At 38.2% G+C, this 26,959-nt stretch overlaps 1 protein-coding gene across 2 annotated transcripts in view; it reads left to right on the plus strand.

Moving 5' to 3' along the window:
• Positions 1-26,959, plus strand: part of LOC121732533 (protein eva-1-like) — a 139,155-nt gene that overhangs the window by 89,271 nt on the left and 22,925 nt on the right. For both annotated transcript variants that reach the window (XM_042122448.1, XM_042122449.1), the window contains exons 5-6: positions 1,650-1,799; positions 4,273-4,416. In XM_042122448.1, the coding sequence (XP_041978382.1) occupies positions 1,650-1,799; positions 4,273-4,416 (294 nt within the window). The remainder of the gene's footprint in view (positions 1-1,649; positions 1,800-4,272; positions 4,417-26,959) is intronic.

Raw genomic sequence — 26,959 nt, forward strand, 5'->3', positions numbered from 1 at the left:
CTTGAATATTTCTATTCGTCGATTATTTCGAAGCACATTATGATACAGGAAAGAAAGTCAATTAGTTCATGATATCGATTAACTATAGTTCAAGTGATGAGAATCCGTAAACACACGTAAAAAGCTATGCAATTTTTATTGTCAATTTTTAATTGATGTGACATTTTTAGCACTAATGCCTTATATAGCACGAATAAGGAATTAATAAACTTATAAATTATCTTTTTAGCTTACAAAAATACCGATTGAAAAGCTCAAAAAACGTTGTTCAAAACTTACGTATTTAAGAGGATTCCACACCGCCATTTTTTCCATACAAACGTTGTCCCCTGTGTCCTCCCTGGATAATGCTAGTAGAGTTATAATTTTTTTCCTGAATATCTACGGCCACTAATACAATGTCCCTATGTTTTCTTTTTTTTCATAATTTAATTATTAAATAAGATATGAACGTTCAAAAACCCAAAAAAATGGCCAGATTTTCCACTGTGTTCAAACGTCCAGAAAACAGATTTGGATAGATTATACAAAAAAAGCAAAACATAGGAACACAGCTCAAGCCTTTTTTTAATCTTTAATGAAAAAAGTACTTAAATCGGTTAAGTTTTGGAGAAGGAATCAGGGGACAACGAATCGTTGATTTTCTGGATTTTCTGCAGTTGTCTCTATCGCGTTCTGCGGTATAGGCTTGAGGTAAGGGAGACAGCTATAGATATTACACGTACTTTTTTTTCATTTCTCTAGCCGCTGTGGTATCCTCTTAATGTTAAATCCACGTGTTTAAGGCATTCTTTGACCATTCTTTTTGTTTATTATCAAGCGGAACCACAAAAATCAACAATATCTAGCATTAAATGTTCACTAAAAACCTTTAATAACACTTTTATTACATGAAATATGCAGACCCCGACCCCTTTGTTATGTCCTAGTAGGTAGGACATAACATTACACGCTTTTGACGCATATACACCGATGTAAGGCTCTCTCCAGTCTATAGTACCTCAATGTACGTAACACAATATTTGGTTTGATAATATGCTGTAATGTTTTGTACAAAGTTTTTTTTAATATTAAACCTCTCGCGGGCCACAACTCCGTTGCGCTAAAATCGAGTGGGAACCGTATATTTTTCAGGATAAAAAGTATCCAACGTCCTTTCCCGAGACCCAAAGTATCCCCGTTTGGGCGTGAAGAGGTAACAGACAGACACACTTTCAAATTTATAATATTAGTATGGACGAATATAAAATATATTAAGTATATCGATCTATGAAAAGACCCGATTTCTGTATTTATAAACATAGAATCACCAACAAAAGGTAAACAATGCATTATTGCATTAGAAAGTAGAATCCAATTATAAAGCAGCCTTTTCGTTTCAACCGTTTCAAAATGTAATTTGTTTAAGTGTTTTCCTTAAAATTTTCCGATATTTCCCAGAAAAATATACCTTACACAGTTAGCTCAAGGCAGTATTTCCATTGCAGACGAATTTCGAGAAAAAACGCCTTTTCAATATTCGAAAATATACCTTACACAGTGACTTCAAGGCAGTCTTTCTATCGCAGACGAATTTTGGAATAAAACAAGTGGCTAATATTCGAAAATATACCTTACATAGTAACCTCAAGGTTGTATTTCCATTGCAGACGAGTTCCGGAGTAAGGTTGGCTGCGAGAACGACGTGCTACATCTGAGCTGCAACCCTCACTCCCGGGTGGCGATATACTCGGCGCAGTATGGACGGACGGAGTACGACTCGATACAGTGTCCTCAACCGAGAGGCATGAAGGAGGAAAGTGAGTAACAAAGTCACTAGATATGTCTTGATTTTAACTGCGGTGGTTATAACGCTAGATATTTTGTCTGAATGTAATCTGTAGCTAACGCGAACGCTATCATAGTAAGGGCGTTATGAACGCTGCAAATCCGCCGCGCCGCGGACAATTTGATAATACCCTAATGGCGATCACTATAGATACTTAGTCAAATTGCATTAATGTTTCGACAGCGGAAGTTAAATCATAGAATTCAAATTGACCGAGTATAAACAAAACTAGAAGTATCTTCAATATAATATCTTAAATATTTATACAGGGTGTATAAATATTTAAGATATTAAGAAAAAACAGTATGTCAAAAAAGTGAAGAAATTATGAAATGAAATGAAAATGAAAAGCATACTTGTACAAGTTTCTGAATTCTCACATGTTACTAAGATGGCTTCGCGGATCGCTTGGAATGCCTTCAGGGACCACCAGTGGTCAGCGGACTACCGGTTAAGAACCACTGCTCTAGATACTGCAGTACAGTCTAAATTCTTGATTATAGATTCCAGGTAACAAAAGTCAGAGTAGGTAATTAGGCATCCATTACACGGTAGGTTTTGCTGTCAGTAATCAGTTTTACCACAGTCATGGCTGTAACTGATGGATAACCTACCGTGTAAGAGCGTGACAATTTGGATATCTTGATTTTTGCTTTATGCAACTATCAGTCACAAATTTTGGGTGAGTGTTATCCTTATCACATCTGACAAAATAGACAAAAATTAGAAACGTATACTTTTGAAAATATTGGCTTTGACTGACATTAAACTGAAGAGAATTGAGTGACCGTCTAATACCATTCGTCAGTCCATCAGTCACCATCAGTCAAACATAATTCATGATTGACGGAATTGACTGACGCTTGCATGATCGTGTAATGGATGCCTTACAATAATAATAATGTCTGAAATTGGCTTATTGCTTGCTTTAAATAAGCAGCTCATGATTATTAATCAATTTCCCCAGATTGTTTGGTTGTCAAATTTAGTTCAGTATACCATGTGTACTGCATGCAGTTATAATTATTATAACTGCATATATATCAGTTAATTTAAGCCTAAAAGGCACCAAATTTTGACTATTACATGACCACTTAGTGAAAAAAAATTTTTCACTAAGGGTAAATTAGGGTGGAGCGAAAATTTTTTTTTCACTAAGTGGTGATGTAATTGATTGATTTTTGTGACTGCATACTTATGCAGTCACAAAAATCACATCAAATTAAAATCTGCAACTTTAAAATTTTTGCCAAATGAAAAAATGAATGCTAATTATAAAGTTGTGCTGGTTTTCTTCATTAAATAACTCTATAATTAGGTAAACCAACTGGTTGGTCCCCGGCTAGACGAACATTTTGTAAGATGGTCCCTCATGATTAAAAAAAACATCTGATCTAGAGCATGCCAGAACAAACGAAGTTCACTCGCTTGAAAATGTAAAATCTAACGATTACAATCTTTGGGTTCCGCCGTGATAACACGATCAATTCCGAATGGTACATGAATTTTGTCGAAAACACGGAAAAATACAGCGCTCGTAAATATTATGCGCGGTAGGACAATAGGTCACAACAACGTGTATTGACGTTTTATTTTTCCGAAAAAATAATACAAAGCCTTGAATTACTACAGCTGCATCGATTTTGGAGATTTTTAGCATTTATTTATCTATTTTTAAATAAAAATGAATTTCCAATTTTGTTACTCATGCTAAAATACAAGAACCGCTGAACCGATTTACCTTATTTTAGTCTTGAAATATTCGGGGATGTCCAGGGAATTAAATGATACAAAGTTCATTCGGGTCATCAAGTAGTACTTACAAAAATAAGACGAAAACAAGCTATTAGACGGTCGTAAGAATATTGCTAATGGTCATATTAATAAGTGATTTGTCTTCCAGGAAAATGATATATTATTATGAAAAAATATTTCGTAATTATGGTTTTTCCATTATAGGGATTGTTAGACCCTCGTCCAGCGACGAAAACCGTTATTTTCTGTCATATTTATACGACAGATCTTAGATGTATGGGAAATAACAATGTTATTGGATTTTAGACGTGTATCAGACACAAAATAATGCTTTTACCTACGACTCCGCCGGGCTATACCTAGTTGCTCCTGTATTTCATTAAAACTTTTTTTATCTGGACTCTGGAGACGTAACTAATACCATGCTGAATATATCCAAAATCCGGTCAGTACTGTTATCGTGAATACACTTACAATTATTCCAAAACTATCGATTATTATAAAATTTGGCATTGACATAGAGTAGACCACGTAGGGTAAATATTGTAATACTGTAACCACGGGGAAAGAAAAAAAAAATACTTTTTATTGCGTAAAAATTCACGATCACTTTTGAACTTGTTCTGAGCCTTGTGCAGCTAAGTATTAAATAATATAATATTATATTGAAAGTTGAAACTCTTCCACAGCCTGCCTAGAGCCTTACGCGACAGAGACGGCCATGCGGGAGTGCCACGGGAAACGACGCTGTGTGCTGTCAGCCGACAGCAAGATGTTCGGCAAACCCTGCCGCAGCGGCAGCAGGACGTATCTGAAAATTGTCTACACTTGCGGTAAGTGCTGTTACGTATATAAAATTGTTTGTTACCGTAAAATTGCAAAATCCGATAGATTGTAATATGAGTAGTGAGATTGTAAAATGTCGCGTCATTAACAGCGAATTTAATTGACAAATGAATAAACAAATAAGTATGGAGGCGCCATAGTCATACTCTACTCAAGCTGTTCCATCTCCATAATCTATCGATCCATGTTATTCATACTAATATTATACATGCGAAAGTTTGTCTGTCTGTCTGTCTTTCTGTCTGTCTCTTATCTATTTACGTTTAACCCGCTGAACTATACAGATACTTTAAGGGTCAATTTATAATAGCGCAGAGTCGAAGCGAAGCGAATTCCCAAAAACTGAACACAGAAAATTCAACCTTAACTCGAGAGCGTATCGCATACATTTCTTCTGCGAGGCCAATCAGCGTTGGTAGGGCGCAGTCACGCGAATTCGCGCGGATGCGCGCGCCTTTTTAAATTCTCAGAAGTAATAAAGTGCGTTAACGCTTTGGAGTTAAAGTTGAATTTGTAATGTTCAGTTTCAATAATTCGACTGCAGAATCTGCGCATCGAATGCGCTTCGACTCTGCAGTCGAATTTTAATTCTAGTATAAATTGACCCTAAAGCGAAAGGCTATAGTATAGTTTTTATGGCAGAAAAATGTACGGTTCCCGTGTAAATGATTGAATTTCGACACAACGGATATGCTGGCGTCATCTAGCATAATAATTTTATAATGTCGCTAGTAATATTACAATTTACTTACCTAATATTACAATTTACTGGTATTTACCATTTTACGGTGACATTATCACTTGTGGTGAACATTAAAGTGCATTAAAATTGTTTATACTTACTTGCGATATCAAAGTGCAACTGAAATGTTTGCACATCTTTCAGAGAGTATTGTAAAAGCCCACACCACCCACGGAAAGCTGAAAATACATCAATGTGGATACTGGATACTCCATATAGGTCTTGCGCAATATCTAGAAATACGATTTAGTATGGATTTGTTTTCTTTATTTCCATGCTTTTTTGAAGTTAGAATTATAATAGAACTTAACGTATGTCCTATGTCCATAAATGCCACCACAAGTAAAGGGTATTAGGAAAATGTTAGTCTAAAAATCATGCATAAACATGTTGTTAATTTTTTAAATATAATGCACCAATAGACTAGAAATTGATTAATAGGCTGACCTACGTTTTTACAAGTCAATGTCAGACGTCACTCGTCAATCGTCTTTCGGCTAAGTAAGTCATCCGATCAAATTACGTAGGTTTGCCATAATATACGTGGGAGAGCCATGCTTCAGCACGAATAGGCCAGCTCGACCGGAGAAATACCACGTTCTCACAGAAAACCGGCGAGAAACAGCGCTTGCGCTGTGTTTCGCCGAGTGAGTGAGTTTACCGGAAACCCAATCCCCTAACCTATTCCCTTCCCTACCCTCCCCTACTCCTTTCCCTTCCCATCCCTATTACCCTATTCCCTCTTAAAAGGCCGACAACGCACCTGCAGCTCTTCTGATTCTGCGAGTGTCCATGAGCGACGGAAGTTGCTTTCCATCAGGTGACCTGTTTGCTCGCTTGCCCCCTTATTTCATAAAAATAATAATACCTAATAATAATATACTATCCCTCCATCCACGAGTTCTTAATTGCTTAATGAAGAGGCCTTATCACAGACTTTTCTTGCAAAAATCTCACTGTAAAAGTTTAGTAATCATTGAAACTCTTCTCAGCACAAACGTAAATAAAGTATAACGTAAATAAAGTAAAATGAAAATTGTTTACACTTGTGGTGAACTATCATTTTAAGGATTACTCTGACATGGAACAATTTAATCCAGGACGCTCGTTGTGGCATTGTGGTATTCACGTTGGGTTGCCGTTATTTATTTTACCAATAGCGTGTTACCTATATTAAAATATACTGCTATTATCTATTGATTTACGGCCAAAAATTTAGTTGAATTAAAATTTACATTAAGGCGAGGATAAACCCCAATTTGTTATTCCGTGACTCCCGGTTTACCTAGTTCCAATATAATAATAATAATAATAATATCTATGGAAGCTTCACACCACGTCAGTCTGGCCCCGTGCTAAGTACCTAAAGGACTTGTGTTACAGGTACCAGACAACGGAAATATATTTTATACTTTTATACTATACATATATTTAAGATTTTTATTATATCATACACATATTTAATACACATCCAGACCCGGGCCGGGAACATTGAAAACTTTTTGTTCCGTCGGCGGGATTCGAACCCGCGACCCCCGGCTTGAGCTACCAACGCGCTCACCACTGAGCCACAGAGGTCGTCAAGAATTATATTGATCTATTATTGTTGCTCCCTCAAAATAAACAAACACAAGGAAAATACACAAGTAACAGTCCATAGATCACGATTAACATTAGACGACAACGTCCCAATAAAAGTTGAGACTGTACTCCATCTTAATAAGAACTTTTTTGGGAGCTAACTACTGAGAGAATAATTGAGAAAGGACGAAAAAGGTTTTATTCCGACTAGCAAACGGTATACTTCTTCAGATCAGAGAAGTAGGTGTTATGTACGTGTGACGTGGGAGAGCCATGCTTCGGCACGAATGGGCCGGCTCGACAGGAGAAATAATAAGACGGACGTCATAGATGACGCCCGCAACTCCGTCGCGCCAAAATTGGTGTATCGCGCGGGAACCGTACATTTTTCCGGGATAAAAAGTATACTATGTCCTTTCGGGGACTCAAAGTATCTCCATACTCAGCACAAAGTCGGTTCAACGATTTGAGCGTGAAGACGTAACAGACAGACGGATGGACAGACCGACAGACAGACACACTGCGCATTTATAATATTAGTATGGAAGTATGGATTCTATTAACTAAATCTGACATCCACCATGTCTATATATTATTTATCTGCGTGTAATCTATACAGTACAAATATTTATCCTTGAAATAATACAAACTAGACTCATGAAAGTAAAACAAATTTTATTCAAGTAGGTACCTACAACTTTTATTAATATACTCTACCTATATCAGAGAAGTCCAATTTTTGGTCCTCTTAAGAGGATACACCAGGGGCTAGAGAAATGAAAAAAAAGTACGTGTAATATCTATAGCTGTCTCCCTTACCTCGAGCCTCTACCGCAGAACGCGATAGAGACAACTGCAGAAAATCCAGAAAATCAACGATTCGTTGTCCCCTGATTCCTTCTCCAAAACTTAACCGATCTGAGTACTTTTTTCATTAAAGATTAAAAAAAGGCTTGAGCTGTGTTCCTATGTTTTGCTTTTTTTGTATAATCTAGCCAAATCTGTTTTCTGGACGTTTGCACACAGCGGAAAATCTGGCCATTTTTTTGGGTTTTTGAACGTTCATATCTTATTTAATAATTAAATTATGAAAAAAAAGAAAACATAGGGACATTGTATTAGTGGCCGTAGATATTCAGGAAAAAAATTATAACTCTACTAGCATTATCCAGGGAGGAAACAGGGGACAACGTTTGTATGGAAAAAAGGGCGGTGTGGACTCCTCTTAAGTTCAAACTATAGCTAGAGAGTAGAGACTAGTGTATTCGCATTGCTTGTCATCTATTACTTATATCCCATCTAGTATATCCCACAACCTGAGCACTTTTGTGGTACACTTTACGGAAAAACTATCACGATTATTGATTGATTTGTGCTTGAACATAGTAATTTTTTTTTTATGAAATAAGGGGGCAAACGAACAAACGGGTCACCTGATGGAAAGCAACTTCCGTCGCCCATGGACACTCGCAGCATCAGAAGAGCTGCAGGTGCGTTGCCGGCCTTTTAAGAGGGAATAGGGTAATAGGGAGGGTAAGGATGGGATGGGAAGGGAATTTGGGAGGGTAGGGAAGGGAATAGGGTAGGGGATTGGGCCTCCGGTAAACTCACTCACTCGGCGAAACACAGCGCTAGCGCTGTTTCGCCGAGTGAAAAAAAGAAAAAAAAGTATACATTTACAAGTTACGACGCTATAAAAAAAGATTCCAAAGGCCGGCATAATACTGGTATAAATAAAAGTAATGTTGTCATAAGTAAGGGAGAATAATATGAAATATGACCCCGTTATATGGCCACTCGATGGAACTACATTGTCTTCATCGACATTGTGATGAGGAATAAAAACAACAGCAATGAGGGGCATGATTAATGAACGTACAGTTTTACCTCTGAGTGAACCTTAATGAGAAAGACATAAGGTGTATTCTCGCAGAAACTCCAAGTCACTCGGACCGCTGGAAACATTGTTTACACAGTATAAATACAGTAGAGCAACTCAGTGGTGTCCTTCAAATCAATCTTGATCTGCAGTGTATCGCATTGGCCTAATTATTACACTGCAGCGAAATGACGCTACACGTCATAAGCATAACCCATTTTAAACAAAATTACAGTGACATAATTCAGCGAAATCTCACTACGCGGCCCGGCTGCTGAGCTACGCGATATGGCCTTTACTTTGAATTTTGATGCAGTGTAGTTACGCTACGTTTTTTTTTATGAAATAAGGGGGCAAACGAGCAAACGGGTCATCTGATGGAAAGCAACTTCCGTCGCCCATGGACACTCGCAGCATCAAAAGAGCTGCAGGTGCGTTGCCGGCATTTTAGGAGGGAATAGGGTAATAGGGGAGGGTAGGGATGGGAAGGGAATTTGGGAGGGTAGGGAAGGGAATAGGGTAGGGGATTGGGCCTCCGGTAAACTCACTCACTCGGCGAAACACAGCGCTACCGCTGTTTCACGCTGGTTTTCTGTGAGAACGTGGTATTTCTCCGGTCGAGCCGGCCCATTCGTGCCGAAGCATGGCTCTCCCACGTATAAACGTGCGGTCCACTTTACTCCGTGGTGCGGTCTTATCTTTAAGTTAAGGCACTCTTGCCGTAATTTGCCGGAGATGCCGTAATTTGCCGTATTTAAAGCCTATTATACTGATAATTTGAAAGTTACAAAGTTATAATAAAAATACAGCAATAATCTTCAGTGTAGCAACATTCCTTTCGTAGTTATTAATTTCCTATTTGTGTTTATTATACTCATGATATTAGCATCCAAAGTAATACCAATTTATTAAAAATGAAGCATACTTTCAGCATCTCCTTAGTATTAACAAATAACGTATATTTGAAACACACGACAATAGATAGACAATTTCATTAACATTAATCAATTTTGAACTAAGATAAATAAAAAGAATATTTTTGTGAGTTAATAACATAAGCAGTGTTTAAGAAGATGTTCTACTGTATATTATTCATATTGTGATGTTTACGTTCTTATTTGCTATTTTCTGTGGTTTATCTAGTAGGCAAATAATAAACATGATATTTACTTGATTAAATAATAATGTATGTTGCATGACCTTGTAAGCCAACCCACTGTTTACTGTTTAGCCTCGCACTTATGTAGTAAGATAAAATTCTAATGTGGCTCCCCTCTATCTCTCTCTCTCTATTCCTCTCCTTTCTCTCTACTATCTCTGAGACGGATGGACTGATTTTGTTAAAATTTTGTGCGCTTACTTACCGGTTTGAGAATTGGCCAAAATATTTTTAAGGCGACGCCTTGATAATTTGGCTGTAGCGATATCGAATTTTCTCAGCAATTACTAAAAAAATAAAGTTCATTGTCAGTATTCATCATGTCTTTGTCTTTGAATTAACAATATCATAATACGATTGGTCAACTTTTATAACACATGATAATGAATCAAAAAGACCTCTGTAAAAAAGGGATTCCTATTTTGCCAACAGAGGAGAGTGTTGTACACAGATTAGTTCAAGCATACACTTTAATTTGCCGATAGCTTATATGAAATGCATTTATGGTTTTTAAATTTCGCTACAAAAACTATTTTGTCGCTTACGCCCTTTCTATTTTTTGCTGTTCCATTGCTTGTTTTCCGGCCGGCCCGGCCTCTCACAGAAAACAAGGAATCTAAAACGTATCCAACACGTTTTTTTACTTTAACGCGGCGTCACCTTAATAACCCAAATCCATCCTATTATCACAGACATACTGATAATTTGAAAGTTACAAAGTTATAATAAAAATACAGCAATAATTTTCAGTGTAGCAACATTCCTTTCGTAGTTATTAATTTCCTATTTGTGTTTATTATACTCATGATATTAGCATCCAAAGTAATACCAATTTATTAAAATTGAAGCATACTTTCAGCATCTCCTTAGTATTAACAAATAACGTATATTTGAAACACACGACAATAGATAGACAATTTCATTAACATTAATCAATTTTGAACTAAGATAAATAAAAAAAAATATTTTTGTGAGTTAATAACATAAGCAGTGTTTAAGAAGATGTTCTACTGTATATTATTCATATTGTGATGTTTACGTTCTTATTTTCTATTTTCTGTGGTTTATCTAGTAGGCAAATAATAAACATGATATTTACTTGATTAAATAATAATGTATGTTGCATGACCTTGTAAGCCAACCCACTGTTTACTGTTTAGCCTCGCACTTATGTAGTAAGATAAAATTCTAATGTGGCTCCTCTCTATCTCTCTCTCTCTATTCCTCTCCTTTCTCTCTACTATCTCTGAGACGGATGGACTGATTTTGTTAAAATTTTGTGCGCTTACTTACCGGTTTGAGAATTGGCCAAAATATTTTTAAGGCGACGCCTTGATAATTTGGCTGTAGCGATATCGAATTTTCTCAGCAATTACTAAAAAAATAAAGTTCATTGTCAGTATTCATCATGTCTTTGTCTTTGAATTAACAATATCATAATACGATTGGTCAACTTTTATAACACATGATAATGAATCAAAAAGACCTCTGTAAAAAAGGGATTCCTATTTTGCCAACAGAGGAGAGTGTTGTACACAGATTAGTTCAAGCATACACTTTAATTTGCCGATAGCTTATATGAAATGCATTTATGGTTTTTAAATTTCGCTACAAAAACTATTTTGTCGCTTACGCCCTTTCTATTTTTTGCTGTTCCATTGCTTGTTTTCCGGCCGGCCCGGCCTCTCACAGAAAACAAGGAATCTAAAACGTATCCAACACGTTTTTTTACTTTAACGCGGCGTCACCTTAATAACCCAAATCCATCCTATTATCACAGAATATATTATGACTAGATGACGCCCGCAACTCCGTTGCGCCAAAACTCGTTTATCGCGCGGGAACCGTACATTTTTCCAGGATAAAAGTATCCTATGTCCTTTGTCGGGACTCAAAGTATCTCCATGCCAAATTTCAGCAAAATCGGTTCAGCAGTTTTAGCGTTAAGAAGTAACAGACAGACAGACAGACAGGCAGGCAGACAGACAGACACACTTTCGCATGCATAATATTAGTATGGAAATAGTGCGTAAGACTTTTTTTTTATACCTACCCTTACACTGTTTTGCATTTATCAATTATCATACATGTCAACATTTTTATCATAATACTGTCAAACACTGATTTAACAGCGATAATGGCCAAACAACTTTGCCGGGTCAGCTGCTACTTCTCTTAAAATACCCTAAACAGTATTTCTAGGTTGAATTAATCAGTCGGGTATAAAATTATGCCCCGAGTACCCTCGTCACGACCAAAAATAAACTGAAGTTACTAGTCATCGGGTCAAAATCAAAGTATTGTTAAGTTTTTTTGGTTTAATTTAGGAAAAAAGGCTAAGCACTAAACAGTTTACAGATTACTGTGAAAAAAATCCGTCTTCATACCCATACAAATTGCCGATCGGGGCATCCGTATGGGTATGAAGATGGCATTTTTTTTGAGTTCCCAGCATTGCTCTCATAGAAAAAGTTGTTCATTTTGACGGTCTCATTTGATGGTTTCAAAGATAACGGTGTTTACACTAACACACTGTATATATTATTAATATGGATTGGACCGAAACGAGACAAAATGAAACATAGCATTCGCGATGCATAAAAGCAATACAAACTCGAAACGTCAAACAGTGCCACGCCGCTGGATATTTGAGATCGCTAATAAGCATCGCTGCGTCGCGCAATATTTCGTGAACTGACTTTTACACATAATATTTTATTCGGTACAGCAATATTCAGAACGTATATCATGAATTCTCCCTGAACTTTGTTAAAGTGCTCTATAAATATTTTTGTTCCAGTAAATTCGAGAAAGAATCATACACTTTTATTACAAGTTTATGAAAGGAATATATTATCGTGCGTTTAATTTATATACTTCCCTGGTAGGCTCGTTTCCCTATCCTGTCCAATGCCACAGTATAATATCAAACAGTAACTCAGCCCTGCAATTTTAATCTAATGGCTGGTTTACACGTATTAAGTTGATAAGTAGTTAACTAAATTTTATCTTAATTTTAAGTTGTTCATTACGTGTTAACACAAAAAGTAGCAAGTAGCAAGTTAATATTTAGTAAGTTCTAAACTAGATGACAATTAGAATTTAGTTACTACTTATCTACTTCATACGTGTAAACCGGCCATAACTGCGGGGCTAAAATGGTCGCTTTGAAGAATGATATGAATCATAATATGATTCATTTTTCTAAAGTTGCAAAATGCAACTCCGCTTGCAATTCATTTCCGTATTTTTGTACTGATTTGACATTTGCCAGTTTGACAGTTTTGACAATTTATTTGCTGAATTGATTGAGAGGAATTGCTAAATGTGACCATTTTAGCCCCGCTGCTTTAACACACAAATATTTTTACATGCTACGTGACACTGGACATGTCAAAATGTGGTTTTGGTGCCACTTATGGCTGTACCATATTATATGAATAACTTATAGTAAAAGCTGCAAAAAATCAGTATATTTTAGGTTAGCCCCAATCAAGTATGAGTGTGCTAGCTCCCGATTTAGGCGGTCTAGACTGTGGTATAAAGATGCTCTACTGTGTATAATTTATATTATACTAGTAAGCTCGTTTCCGTATCCTGTCCAATACTTTCCCTATAATAAATCCGGTATACTTTCATCGTTACCAAGTTTTGAATAATTCCGAAGGCTAAGCCATGATTTTTACAATTATCATAACATTTTATTGGAACAAGGTGATTTGATATCCAAATATTATTCACACAAACTTTTTCAAGGAAACTAAAGAATTTCCTTAATACTCTCAGAAACGAAAGTAGGCCAAATGCGAGAGGGAAAATTTTATTTTGACATAATGTTTTTATTATTTTGCGTCGAAGCGGCTACCGTGTTTTATGTTTCTGAAAATTTGAAGTTATCGCTATAATGGTAGGGGAGAGTCAGTCTGATGAGTGATGCCAGATAGATAGACAGTCACCGTAAGTGCCTTATCACACTGGCGATTAGCGAGCGATTTGAAAGCGACGCGACTGCGCAGCGCACACGCCCTTAGAGGATATAGAATTTCACGTTCCAAGACACAGACATAGATCAAGATAGATACCGCATGAGTGTGTACTTCGCGTGCCATATCACGTTCCCAAACGACGAGCAATGCTCGTCTTTCGAAAGTCTGTTCTTCAGTCTGCTATCAGAATCGGACATCAATCGTAATTTTAAAAATGCCTAAATGCCGTATTGAGCTGTAGAAATTCAAATAGGAATTAAGTCAAGATAATGGACACGATTCTTATCATCGGTACGTCACAGTAGGTAGGAAAAAAGTGACACGCTCGTTTTCATACAAATGGAGCGACATGCGCTATCTATCTTGATCTATGTCTGTGTTCCAAGAGAATATAATAATTAGAATGCGCATTTTAAAGTTGCGAACGAGTGCGCTGTGGGTCATTAAACTATAAAAAAGAGTACAGGGTACACGTAGAAGAAGTGGAACTTTTGTCCAAAATCGTGACGGCACAGCGTCGTGAAGCAATATTATTATTATTTCGATACACTTTTTCATGACGTGAAATTGAAATTTCACTCTCACCTGCCTGAATAAGTTTCAATTAAGGGTGGCCGCAAACACAATTCATCCGAATTCGTTTTCCGTATACGGAAATTCGAGGAATGCATGGAATCAGTAGAAAATACGTTAATTGGTACAAACGTTCGCTTTTTCCCGAAAGGAACGAATTCCGCACGTACGTTACAAGCGCAAGCCTGGGCGTTTGCGCGTGATACAAACGAACATTTGCGATAGTCTCACGGAATTCTGAATACAGGAAACGAATCCGGAAAACATGAGTATGCGGCCAGCCTTAAAAATGGGGTTTGCCCCGCTGCGCCTCGCCTCTCCTGCGTGTATGCTGCACAGCAGTTTTATCGCATTAGTACATTGGTCGTAAAAACCGAGAAGTACATTTTCCTTTTTTTTTTATGAGATAAGGGGGCAAACGAGCAAACGGGTCACCTGATGGAAAGCAACTTCCGTCGCCCATGGACACTCGCAGCATCAGAAGAGCTGCAGGTGCGTTGCCGGCCTTTTAAGAGGGAATAGGGAAGGGTAGGGATGGGCCTCCGGTAAACTCACTCACTCGGCGAAACACAGCGCAAGCGCTGTTTCACGCCAGTTTTCTGTGAGAACGTGGTATTTCTCCGGTCGAGCCGGCCCATTCGTGCCGAAGCATGGCTCTCCCACGTATAAATAGGATTTACTTAGTTTTACGTTGATATTGCGATTGCGGCTTTATGCTTCTAAATAGGAAGGGTTACAGAATTTTCAAAGTAAAATTTATTTTGTTAATAGCAAAAAGCTGTTGCTACTGTTACAGTTCAAGTAATTCTTTACCGCGCTATTACCAGAAGCTATTACGGAGGCAAAAATGACGTCTTGGATCTAAAAACCTTCTACTCAATGTCAACTCGCTAACTGCCGTACTCAGAGTGGAAAATTAAATAAGCCCTATACATCATCTGTCAAACTCTTCATTAAATTGAAGGTTAATCATATTTAAATGTCTCTGAGTACCGCGGTTAGTGTTTTCTTTTCATTTAAAAAATTGTAACATTGGCCGCCATCTTTGTAAGAAGTAATCGAAAATATACGTTTTGAATATATTTTACTTACTTCGATTCTAATTCTATATTATTGTTCGCATTGATCTATTGTTTCAAGTATTTTAAGCTAAAAGAGAGAAAGCTTTCAATCTCTTTCTTTAGAATTTAATTATGAAATGTGATGAAATGTATGTTGCGATTTATTTTAATAGCGGTATAGCGATAATTAATAATAACAAATAATTATTTATATATTATTATGTAGGTACAATTGCTTGTGATCTCGCGATATAGTCAATAGTCATCAAGCCGCACGGATGCATTAAATCGAGCCTGTCCAGATGAGGCGTTTTACGTGCGAGCGAGCAACTCACGCGTTTTACGCGCATTCCCTAGATACTAGAGCTACATATTATATCGCGTTCAGATGCCTACGCGCGTTTTTAAAATCGCGCGTAAAACGCTTGCTTAGTGCCTGTCCAGATGAGGCGTTTTACGCGCGAAGTCCATACGCGCGTTTAAATTTCTATTGCATCCAAATACCGCGTTTTACGCGCGTTTTTACGCTACAAATATGGACTCAAAGTTATCACGTTCCAATTAAATACGTCCATTCGCAACAGACTCTCGCGTAGTTCTGGACGCTGGAATGGCACCCAAGTATCTCAACTCGCACGTCGCTCGCGCGTTTTGCGGGCGAGTCGAGAGTCCCGCTCATTGCAAGCGTTTTACGCGCGAGTTAGGAAACGCATGTATGCATATATTATGTAGCTGTAGTATCTCGGGTACGCGCGTAAAACGCGTGAGTCGCTCACTCGCGCGTAAAACGCGTCATCTGGACAGGCTCTGAGCGAGCCTCTCGACTCGCCCGTAAAACGAGCGCGCGACGCACGAGTTGAGATACTTGGGTGCCATTGCAGCGTCCAGTACTACACGCGAGTCAGTTGCGAGTGGACGTATTTGATGAAAATGATGGAGCGTGATAACTTTGATACGGAACTTTTTATTGACGAAATTAAAAAAAAAGAGAGGCCATTGGAATATGGAATCTTCAGATTTTTCCAATAAAGTTATTCCAATAATCTTTAGTTGTAGTAAAAATGTGTATATAGTAAAGCCACAACACAACTGCTCTTTCCGAATCCATGTTTGTAACTGGTCGCTGAATCCTTTCCAGCGAAAACGTGCGCAAAACGCCTTATTTGAACAGGCTCGAAATTGAAACGCGCGTATAGTCTATGCACGTAAAACGCCTCATCTGGACAGGCTCGAAATTGAAATGCGCGTATGGACTACGCGCGTAAAACGCCTCATCTGGGCAGGCTCATCAGTAGCTTCCGCGTTTTATTATAAACAGAATTCAGAAATTCCCTCAAAAGAAAACAACGCAGTATTGCAACTTTACGGCGCTTTTTATTATTTTGTTTTCCTCCTGTTGAGGGTCAGTTAAATATTCTAATAACTTCAAATAAAACTTTTACGTTCAAATTTTATGTGGACACCTATGGGTTCGTAAAAGCTTTTTGTTTTCGCCATCGGACGGAGTTTTAAAGCAGAAAAATGTTTTTAACGTTTTTAGTATTTAACGTTGTTAGTGGCGGCCGAAAAGGAAGATCTTCCGACCGAGCGAGATAGCATGCTCGGTCAGGCCGAAGCCCACTGACGTCATTTCAGACGTTGTATATATCTTACCGTTCTACGAAACTTCGATAGCGCGATGCAGGAATGTTAGGCGAATTGTGGGTACCGCCACATCACTCCCCCCCGAAGACCTGTGGTATTCTTCGATGCGCTTGTGTTGTCAGGTGTGGGCCGAAGCTACGCGCGCAATGACCAGGAGAGGGACCCCGTGCTCTGCTTGTTGACCGGTCGTTGTAGCCTATGGCTGCCCCGTTCAAGCCAGACACGGGTCCGACCGGCGCGAAGGCTAACGCGGCTTATGGTCGAGGCGACCCGGTTATGCTTGATGTCTGCTGACGTGGTGCGGATGGGCGGGGAGTGTTGATGATGATTGATGTCCAGAAGGATGTATGTTCTTGTCGGTGGTCACCAATTTAACGTTGTTAGTGGCGGCCGAAAAGGAAGATCTTCCGACCGAGCGAGATAGCATGCTCGGTCAGGCCGAAGCCCACTGACGTCATTTCAGACGTTGTATATATCTTGCCGTTCTACGAAACTTCGATAGCGCGATGCAGGAATGTTAGGCGAATTGCGGGTACCGCCACAACTACTTTGGCCACTGCAGTGTGCACTATAACAGTGCACTGTATAAATATCATGCATTAAAGTTATACTATCCTTAAAATAAAAAAATAAAAGTTTAACGCTTCGGACGGGCATTAAAACAATGCCCGTCCGAAGCGTTAAACTTTCTACCTAAAGTTACGTGACACCCACGTGTGTGTCAGGGCGCACATTCGGTCAAGTGAGATAGTCTACTGTGTATATTTATATTAGGTTAGGTATCAATCGATTTACCATATATTAAGAAGCTCGGATCTCGAATATAAATATAGGAAAGTTTTCCAATCTATTTTATATTCGAATCGCTTTTGCAACACTTCGTAAATAGTTTAGCCTACTTCGGAATGGCATTTAGTGCGCCGCTTCAGATATTTCTCACTACGACGTTAATAACTTGCTCTAGATTTTTTATTGCTTGCAAACAAAATTTTTTTTTTTACTTAATTTTTATTTATTTTATTTATTTAAATCAGGCATCTTGGCCCATATTATATATACCTTATAGACTAACATACATAACATATAAACTAAAGCTAACACTAAGCACTAAACACTAAACACGTATTGTCTGCGACGTGGGGCGCGACGGGTTCGGAAGTCGTCCTCGGAACCTCATGTAGACGACTCCAATCGGCCAGAACTCCTCCTTCTCGAAGGTCGATAGATGATGCGTCGGGACCCTCACCACAAAGGAGTTAAAATTGACTTTGTGGCGGGACTCCAAACGCTCGACCCTCAAGACGAAGTGGGTCTTGCTCCTGATGTAGTCCACGACCTGCTCGACCGTCGTGGACCGGTGCAGCCTGGACACGTACAGCAGCGTCGCGGGAGTCTCACGCCGCAGCAGCTGCTCGGGTCCTTCGGGTGCGGTGCCGCGATGGTTGCGGACGACGGGTGTCTTCTTCTTCCTCTCCACTCTTATAAACCCGTCATCATCGCACTTTCGGTCCTTTTTGGAGAGAGGACACTCTTCTGCAGGAGCCTCCTTTTTCCCTTTGTATTTGACCGCGGGGTAGGACACGGGGGGCAAGCGGCGACACTTGCGTAGTTCGTCTGAAAGTGCTGACGGGCTGAACGTGATCTCCTGTGCACCACGACGGCAAGTGACGAACGCGGCATCAGGTGACCTACATATTGAATTACCACTCTTTAATTGTGATAATTCATTAAGTAGATCGCTGATCTTAGACTCTGATGCCTGCAGTCTACCTCGAACTTCGGCCAACTCTTCTTTCAGGAACCTGATGTCCTTTAAGAAGGTGACGACGTCGACGTGGTCCAGCGTCACGGGCGGCAGCTTGTGCAGTTTTTTCGCCACAAAAGCCGGCACCTCATCCGGATCCGTCTGCTTCAGCAAGGATATTATATCCTGCACGCTTCTTTCAGTTCCATCCCTCCGTCGCGATGGCATATTCGCGCTCTGACCGAGCGTCTCATACAGCAACTGCTTTCCCTGGGCAATCTCCTCGCTGGTGAACGAGGACTTGCAGATCTGCAGTATGCCGATCTCGTCCATTGTGTCAATGGCGTGCTGGATGAACGCCAGCAACTCATTCGCCACGAGCGCCATGGTGACGTGCAGCGGCAATCAGCCGCGCGAGCCGCGAAAATATTAATTAATAATTAATATTAGCTGCGTATGCATAAGGACGTGTTCATAATATGACTACGCGCACAATCCGCGTACACGCAGCAACCGTCTTTTCACCGCGTACACGCAGCTACCGCGCAGCGACCGCGCAGCGACCGCGCAGCGACCGCGCAGCGACCGCGCAGCCACCGCGCAGCCACCACGCAGCATCCACTCGGTTGCTAGGGTATCCATAAATTCAACTATTTCTGTACTCAATCTTCATAATTTTGAAGTCGGTGCCAGTTCCAAAAGTTTCAAATGTAACCTATTTTGTCAGAGAACCATAAAGTTAATATACCTAGCGGAATAGATCAACAATCTCGAGCTGTCAAACGAAACCGAAATAGTTTTACATCTGATCTGTGTGTAAAAATATGTGTACGTATATACTTACACTAGCTGTTGCCCGCGACTTCGTCCGCGTTAGCATAGTAGATCACATCCCAAGTATTACTTATTGTACAAAAATATTTAGGAATTTCACGCAACCCTACATTTTGCAGCAAAAATAGCCTATGTCCCTTCACGTGGTCTATTCTTCATGTTTGCCAAATAACATAAAAATTCCATATAATTTCCCCCGTTTTTTCCACATTTTCATCTATTTCTTCGCTCTGATTAGTCTTAGCGTGATAAAATATAGCCTATAGCCTTCCTCGACAAATGTGCTATCTAACACTGAAAGAATTTTTAAAATCGGATAAGTAGTTCCTGAGATTAGCGCGTTCAAATAGGCCCTTTCATATAATCTCCCCCGTTTTTTTCACATTTTCCTCTATTTCTTCGCTCCTATTAGTCTTAGCGTGATAAAATATAGCTTGTAACCTTTCTCGATCAATGGGCTATCTAACTAGTAGTAGTTCCTGAGATTAGTGCGTTCAAACAAACAAACAAACTAACAAACTCGGCAGAATTATAATATTAGTATAGACAAGCATGATTGAACATCAAATCAAAAGAAATTTACCTTGTTTATTTTTTTTTGCATCTGGCATTGTCTCAAAAACTTCTAATTATATAATACTAGCTGTTGCCCGCGACTTCGTCCACGTTAGCATAGTAGATCACATCCCAACTCCCTATTATTTATTGTACAAAAATATTCAATGTACAGAATTAACTTTCCTACGATTTTATTATATATACGTAGATTAAATTTAGTTTGTTATTATTTTTAGCAATATTCCGCGAAAGCAACTTCCACCTTTAAGAGGATTCCACACCGCCATTTTTTCCATACAAACGTTGTCCCCTGTTTCCTCCCTGGATAATGCTAGTAGAGTTATAATTTTTTTCCTGAATATCTACGGCCACTAATACAATGTCCCTATGTTTTCTTTTTTTTCATAATTTAATTATTAAATAAGATATGAACGTTCAAAAACCCAAAAAAATGGCCAGATTTTCCACTGTGTTCAAACGTCCAGAAAACAGATTTGGATAGATTATACAAAAAAAGCAAAACATAGGAACACAGCTCAAGCCTTTTTTTAATCTTTGATGAAAAAAGTACTTAAATCGGTTAAGTTTTGGAGAAGGAATCAGGGGACAACGAATCGTTGATTTTCTGGATTTTCTGCAGTTGTCTCTATCGCGTTCTGCGGTATAGGCTTGAGGTAAGGGAGACAGCTATAGATATTACAAGTACTTTTTTTTCATTTCTCTAGCCGCTGTGGTATCCTCTTAAGTAAATGAGTGAGTGTACGCATAGGCATGCGTACAGCACCTCCCTCCTCCCACACTGCCTATGCGTACACTCGCATGCAAGAACTTGCAAACACCACCACCACACAAGCAATAATGTTGGCAAATCCGTGCAAGGCCCCTCACCACCATGCAGGTTGAAAACCTCGACGCGCGTTTCGCCCCAACACCGGAGCATCCTCAGGATGTGGACTCTACGAACAACGTCGGTTAAGTCTTAAGGTGACTGACTGACTGACGATAATGTTCACTGATCTATTATTACTAGAGATCGCCCAATGGTCGAAATTTGACCTTAGTTTCAACGACATTAGGACTACTATATTTTGTAAAAAAAATATTGACTTTTAAAATATATTTTTTTTAACTCTTGTCTCTGGGACTCAGCTGATCTCAAACTGGCCGTGTAAGCTTTGTCTTATAGTATCTACGATTCAATAAAAAAACTAAAATCCATTTTCAATTTGTCAACTTGTTGTCAACAGACTTCAACCATTTAAAATAAAAGAGTATAATTCGTATGTATAGGCTTGTCACTCAAAAAGCTGTCATTTTTTTGAGTGTGCACATTGTAGTGCATTGTTGTGTGTGTAATGTTGTGTGTGTAATGTTTTATTTGTTAAAAAATGTATGATAAAAGCATAATTTTAAAATAATATTACCTCGATGCACTCCTTAACCATATAAACTATAACTGTGCAAAATTTCATTCACCTACATTCGCGCATTTTTGTCAATAGGGAAACAAAGTTTTTCGCTCGCGTATTTATATATAGATAGATTAATTATCAACGCACAGACTAAAGCACTGGACGCCGACGGATCGAGCTGAGGGATGCAGGTAGATGTTATAATATTATAATAATATAATGAATTATATGACCAAAAGCATCCGCTAAGGATTTTGATCAATTCTACCCCCAAGGGGATAAATTAGGGGATGAAAGTTTGTATGAAACTTTGTCAATTTTAAACCGATTGGGCTGAGACTTTGATACCTAATTCATATTAACACTTCTTAACGCGAGCGAAGCCGCGGGCAAAAGCAAGTCTATATATATAAAACTCAAAGGTGACTGACAGCTGACATGGTGATCTATCAACGCACAACCCAAACCACTGGACCGATCGGGCTGAAATTTCGCATGCAGGTAGATGTTATGACGTAGGCATCCGCTAAGAAAGGATTTTGATCAATTCCACCTCCAAGTGGTTAAAATAGGGGATGAAAGTTTGTATATAATAATACTTCTTAACGCGAGCGAAGCTGCGGGCAAAGGCTCGTTTTACTATAAGATAGTAATAATATTATTATAATGTTTGAGATTATTATTATTTATCGCTACCAGCCCGGAAAAGTTCTGAGATCCTTGACATAGAACTTACGCTAAGGTAAGCTGGTACCGACTTCAAAAGTACGAAGATTGAGTACAGAAATAGTTGAGGTTTAGGCGAAGTCTGAAGAAGGCACTATAATAAGGAATAAGAATTATTTGATTCTTTTTAGATTATGTTTAAGAATATTACTTTTGTTTTTACCTTGGAAGTCGGTTTTAATTTTTTGTTAAAAAATAATAATTTCACCCTTTTTAGTTACCTATGAGACCACAAGGCTATATTACTTATAGCTCGTTGTCTTAGAGTTGTACATATTATTACTAGCGGTCGCCCGCGGCTCCGGTCGCGTGGATGTCGGTTACGGCTGCAAAAAGCCTACCCAGGAAAGACTCGGTCAGCAAAATTATTTCCAGGTTAATTCACAGACTCCAATACTGACATCGACGACGCGGACACAGTCATTATCCGAAGGGATGCATAATATAGTGCACACTGCACAGATTGTCTTCCTCCCGCACACGCACCCCCGCTTGGTGACGCCCACTATCGTTATATTTTAATTTTGCCATAATTTCAAAACTAAACGTCCAATTTTAATCATTTCAAGACCAAATGTTATCTACATAAACTGTACTTAGTGATGAAATAATTTATTTTCATAAGGATTAATAGCATAAGTAAAATAAACGCGTTTAAATGTAGTCCAAAAAAAAATTCAAGATTTTTAAATAAAAAAATGGTTATTGTGCCTCACTCGACATAGATAAGTATAGTGTGTCGCGGACTTTTTTGTAGATATTTATAAGATCTACAATTACTTATAACATTTATGGTTCTATCTTATATAGTTTCGGCAGCGTACGCAAAATAAGTAACTTTTCTGGTTGATTTTACACCTGTCGTCCGAAAAACCCAAATATCTTACGAAACCCAATTTTTTCCAAAATGAAATTTAGCCTATGTTCAGCAGAAATAATGTAGAATCCATTGGCTTTTGCTTGGAGTAGTTTAAATAAAGCCAAAATCCTCGAACTTGTATCTATAAGGATTCAAAAGTTCTGTTGGGTACCTTCGGAATCAAGGTACATCCTGGTGCAAAATCTTACTTTTTGGTAGTATATGCCTGAAACACTTCAGAAAAAATCGAAATCACTATATGTTTCCATATAAATTTTGAAGAGTTCCCTCGATTACTCATGGATCCCATCATCAGGTCACCACTTTTATGAACGTAATCGTTGAACATACATAAAAAAGAAAAAAAATACATACAGCCGAACGTATTACATACATATATACATTTATGGAAGCCGGTCAATAAAAATATAGTCACTCTGCAGTAAATTTTTATCTTAAAACCATTTTAAGTTTAGAGTTTATTAAAGAGTTTTTATTCATCTATTAAATTAAAATTGATTTCAATTTTGTTAGTCTCGCTTACTGAAACTCAAAACTTATTTTAGATTAGTCTTCACTATGTCTCGAATTATAAAGAATCTTGAAATATTCGTGGTAGTCGATTGAAGGCCAAATGACGGTGAACTTCGTAGTACTACTACTATAAGTTACTAATTATACTGTAACTGTAAGAGTACAGGCTATACAGTTTAATTTAACAACGTCTATATTTCGAATAATATAGACGTTGACACATTTCTGAAGAATATTAACAAACATCATTGCGTTATACTTGCCAAAATATTCCACATTTTGAGGAAAAAAAAACCTTTTATACGCGCGACGCGTTCCGACTTCCGACACAGGTAAATAAGAAAAATAAATTCCTTCGCTCTTATTATTTCTGTTTTTGTATATTTTGCAGGTTTTTTTGATCAAAGCTTTGATTGAACTATCATAAATTTTGTACCGAAGGAACAATTTCTTTGTTCCGATTCGCAATAAGACATTTCCTCGGAAATAACCGCGTTTACATTTATTCATTTTCTTTTCCTTGAAGACGCTCATTTTTATTCATTTTCGTAGTAAATTAAGTTTTTTCTTGGCGGACATTACACCAGTGCGGTCAGCATGGCCAACGAGAAAATTTTGTCTAGGGTGTTTTCTCGATGTTCATGTTTGTCTCTTCATCTGTTAAATTGACCCTAACATGACATATATTTTTTGTCGTGTAGATCTGTCGTCAAAATAACACAATTTTGTCGAGTTTTGTCGAGATTTTGACATTATGAGAAGAGAAGTTTTTAACTACGCTCGAGAGTGAGATATCTCGTACCACGAGCTAGACGCACTGATCGTGGTAGATTTGAGACGAATAAATCTGATTAATCAATAGGTTATACTACTGCAATATTTTTATGCTAGACGGCAGCACAGACAGTAAACAAAAAGATTTTCGTTCGACGTTTGTCGCATTACTTACTATGTGTGCAACTATAGCGCCCTCTGCTCAGACCGTTGATATTCCCTATTGACATGGCAGTTTAGAAGCTTTTGCCTTAAGTGTCTCTTTATCTGAACGATCTAAATCTACTTAATAATTGTTTTTGGTTAAATATGAGTACCAAATAACATTTAAAATAGTCCAATAGTTAGTAATATTAGAGCGAGCAAAATATAATAAGTTCCTCCGTTTTTCCACATTTTCCTCTTTCATTCTTCACTCCTATTGGTCGCACCGTCATATAATATAGCCTAACTCTAAAAAAAACTATATTACAAAACAAAGGACGTTTTATTAAAACCCTGAACCAGTATTTTCTGAGATTAGCACGTTCAAACAAAATATAAACAAACACATAAAGTATAAAAATAAGCTCTTTAGCTTTATAAAGTATAGAATTTAATGAATTTAACTATTCGTTGAAGCTAAAGAGATTTTCCTTGTCCTCGAACAATGTATGAGTTAGCCAGTAAAGTCTGTTAAGTCGGAGTGACCACAGGCCCAGGTGGCTCTACAAATATACAGTAGAGTACCTTTGACGTTTCTTGCAGTCAAACTCAATTAACAGCAACAATTTCATTGGCTGAGAGCACTGTCTAGCCACTCTACTCGGTCGGTGTGATCAGGCCCTTTTATAATAAACTACGGAACCCTAAAAGCGTAAACTTATTTAATGCTAGATTTTCCCACAACTGCTTTGCATTTTACAGTGTTTACATAAGTGAAAACTCTACAGTTATCGTTTTCCTCCTTTCTTCCTTTCAAGTTTTTTTTGGGACTATTATACTTAAGAGCTCACCTGACTCTAAAAATCAATCATCGTCCTTCTCTCTTCACACTCACGCCCGTCTTTCATATGCCAGGTGAAAAAGGACGGCGCGGAATCATCGCCGAGTTAGTTTTACTTGAATAAAAGACGAACTAAGTATAATGATTATGAAAAAAGTGTTTTGAGGAAATTTAGGTTTTATCAATACCTTTTTAGATATTAAAAAATATTAAAGAAAAGACAGCAAACTTCGAAGATCCAAGCAAAAATGTGTCTAAAACATGGTTTTTTGTAAAAAAGATACTATCGAGCATTTTTTGAGTAATCGTGTTTTCGTCTTGAGCATTTAATCTTTATGAACTGAAGTTACTTGTGTCAAAAAATCAGTTTTCTAGACCTTACAGATTTTGAGATCTAGGTTAAAGTATGTAGTCACGTTAGGGTCATATGGGCTCTTAATATGGTATCAATATAAAATTCTTATCTTGAAACCGCTTGAACAAGTGATAGCCAAACATATAGGCAGCAGAATATACAATTTCGCATATTTTATGACATTACTAGATCTCCAGACTCCATACCAAATAAAAAAAACGATTCAGCGGTTTGGGCGTTAAGAGGTAATAGACAGACAGATAGACATACACACTTTCGCATTTATAATAATTATTAAGTAAAGATTATTAGTAAGGATTAAAACATTGACTACGGATTCTATTTTTAAAATTGGAATTTAAGTTTTGTCCCCTCACAATGGGCCGAAGCTGCATTCCAAATTCGAATTGTACTTCGTTCCATTGTTCAAAATATTTTTTAGGCGGCAAATTCAAATATCGAATCGGCAAATGTCCTTAGCATTGAGATATAGACTAGGTCCTCAGTATTCACCAAAAAGAACGAGCATAAACACAAAATCACACAAAAGCGATGAATTAACGAAGCGAATGTTCAAAATGTTACTGGTTATAGTGGTTTGGTAATCAAAGTTGGTTTTACGTGGGAGAGCCATGCTTTGGCACGAATGGGCCGGCTCGACCGGAGAAATACCACGTTCTCACAGAAAACCGGCGTGAGACAGCGCTTGCGCTGTGTTTCGCCGAGTGAGTGAGTTTACCGGAGGCCCAATCCCCTACCCTATTCCCTTCCCCACCCTCCCCTATTACCCTATTCCCTCTTAAAAGGCCGGCAACGCACCTGCAGCTCTTCTGATGCTGCGAGTGTCCATGGGCGACGGAAGTTGCTTTCCATCAGGTGACCCATTTGCTCGTTTGCCCCCTTATTTCATAAAAAAAGTGGGTACGCCTCGACATGAAAATATTATGTCTATAGCCAAAATAGAGGGACGAGGCACCCGCGGTTATTAACCTAACTAGTCTAGGAGCAATTTGCGAAATGCCCAAAATGTTATTGTTTGATTTAAGACACAGTAAAGGAATATCTATGCAACATTTGCAATTGCATTTGCAATATTATGCGCCACAGATAGATTATAGAGAATA

This window comes from Aricia agestis, chromosome 12 (genome assembly GCF_905147365.1).
Source record: "Aricia agestis chromosome 12, ilAriAges1.1, whole genome shotgun sequence".
Taxonomy (NCBI): Eukaryota; Metazoa; Arthropoda; class Insecta; order Lepidoptera; family Lycaenidae; genus Aricia; species Aricia agestis.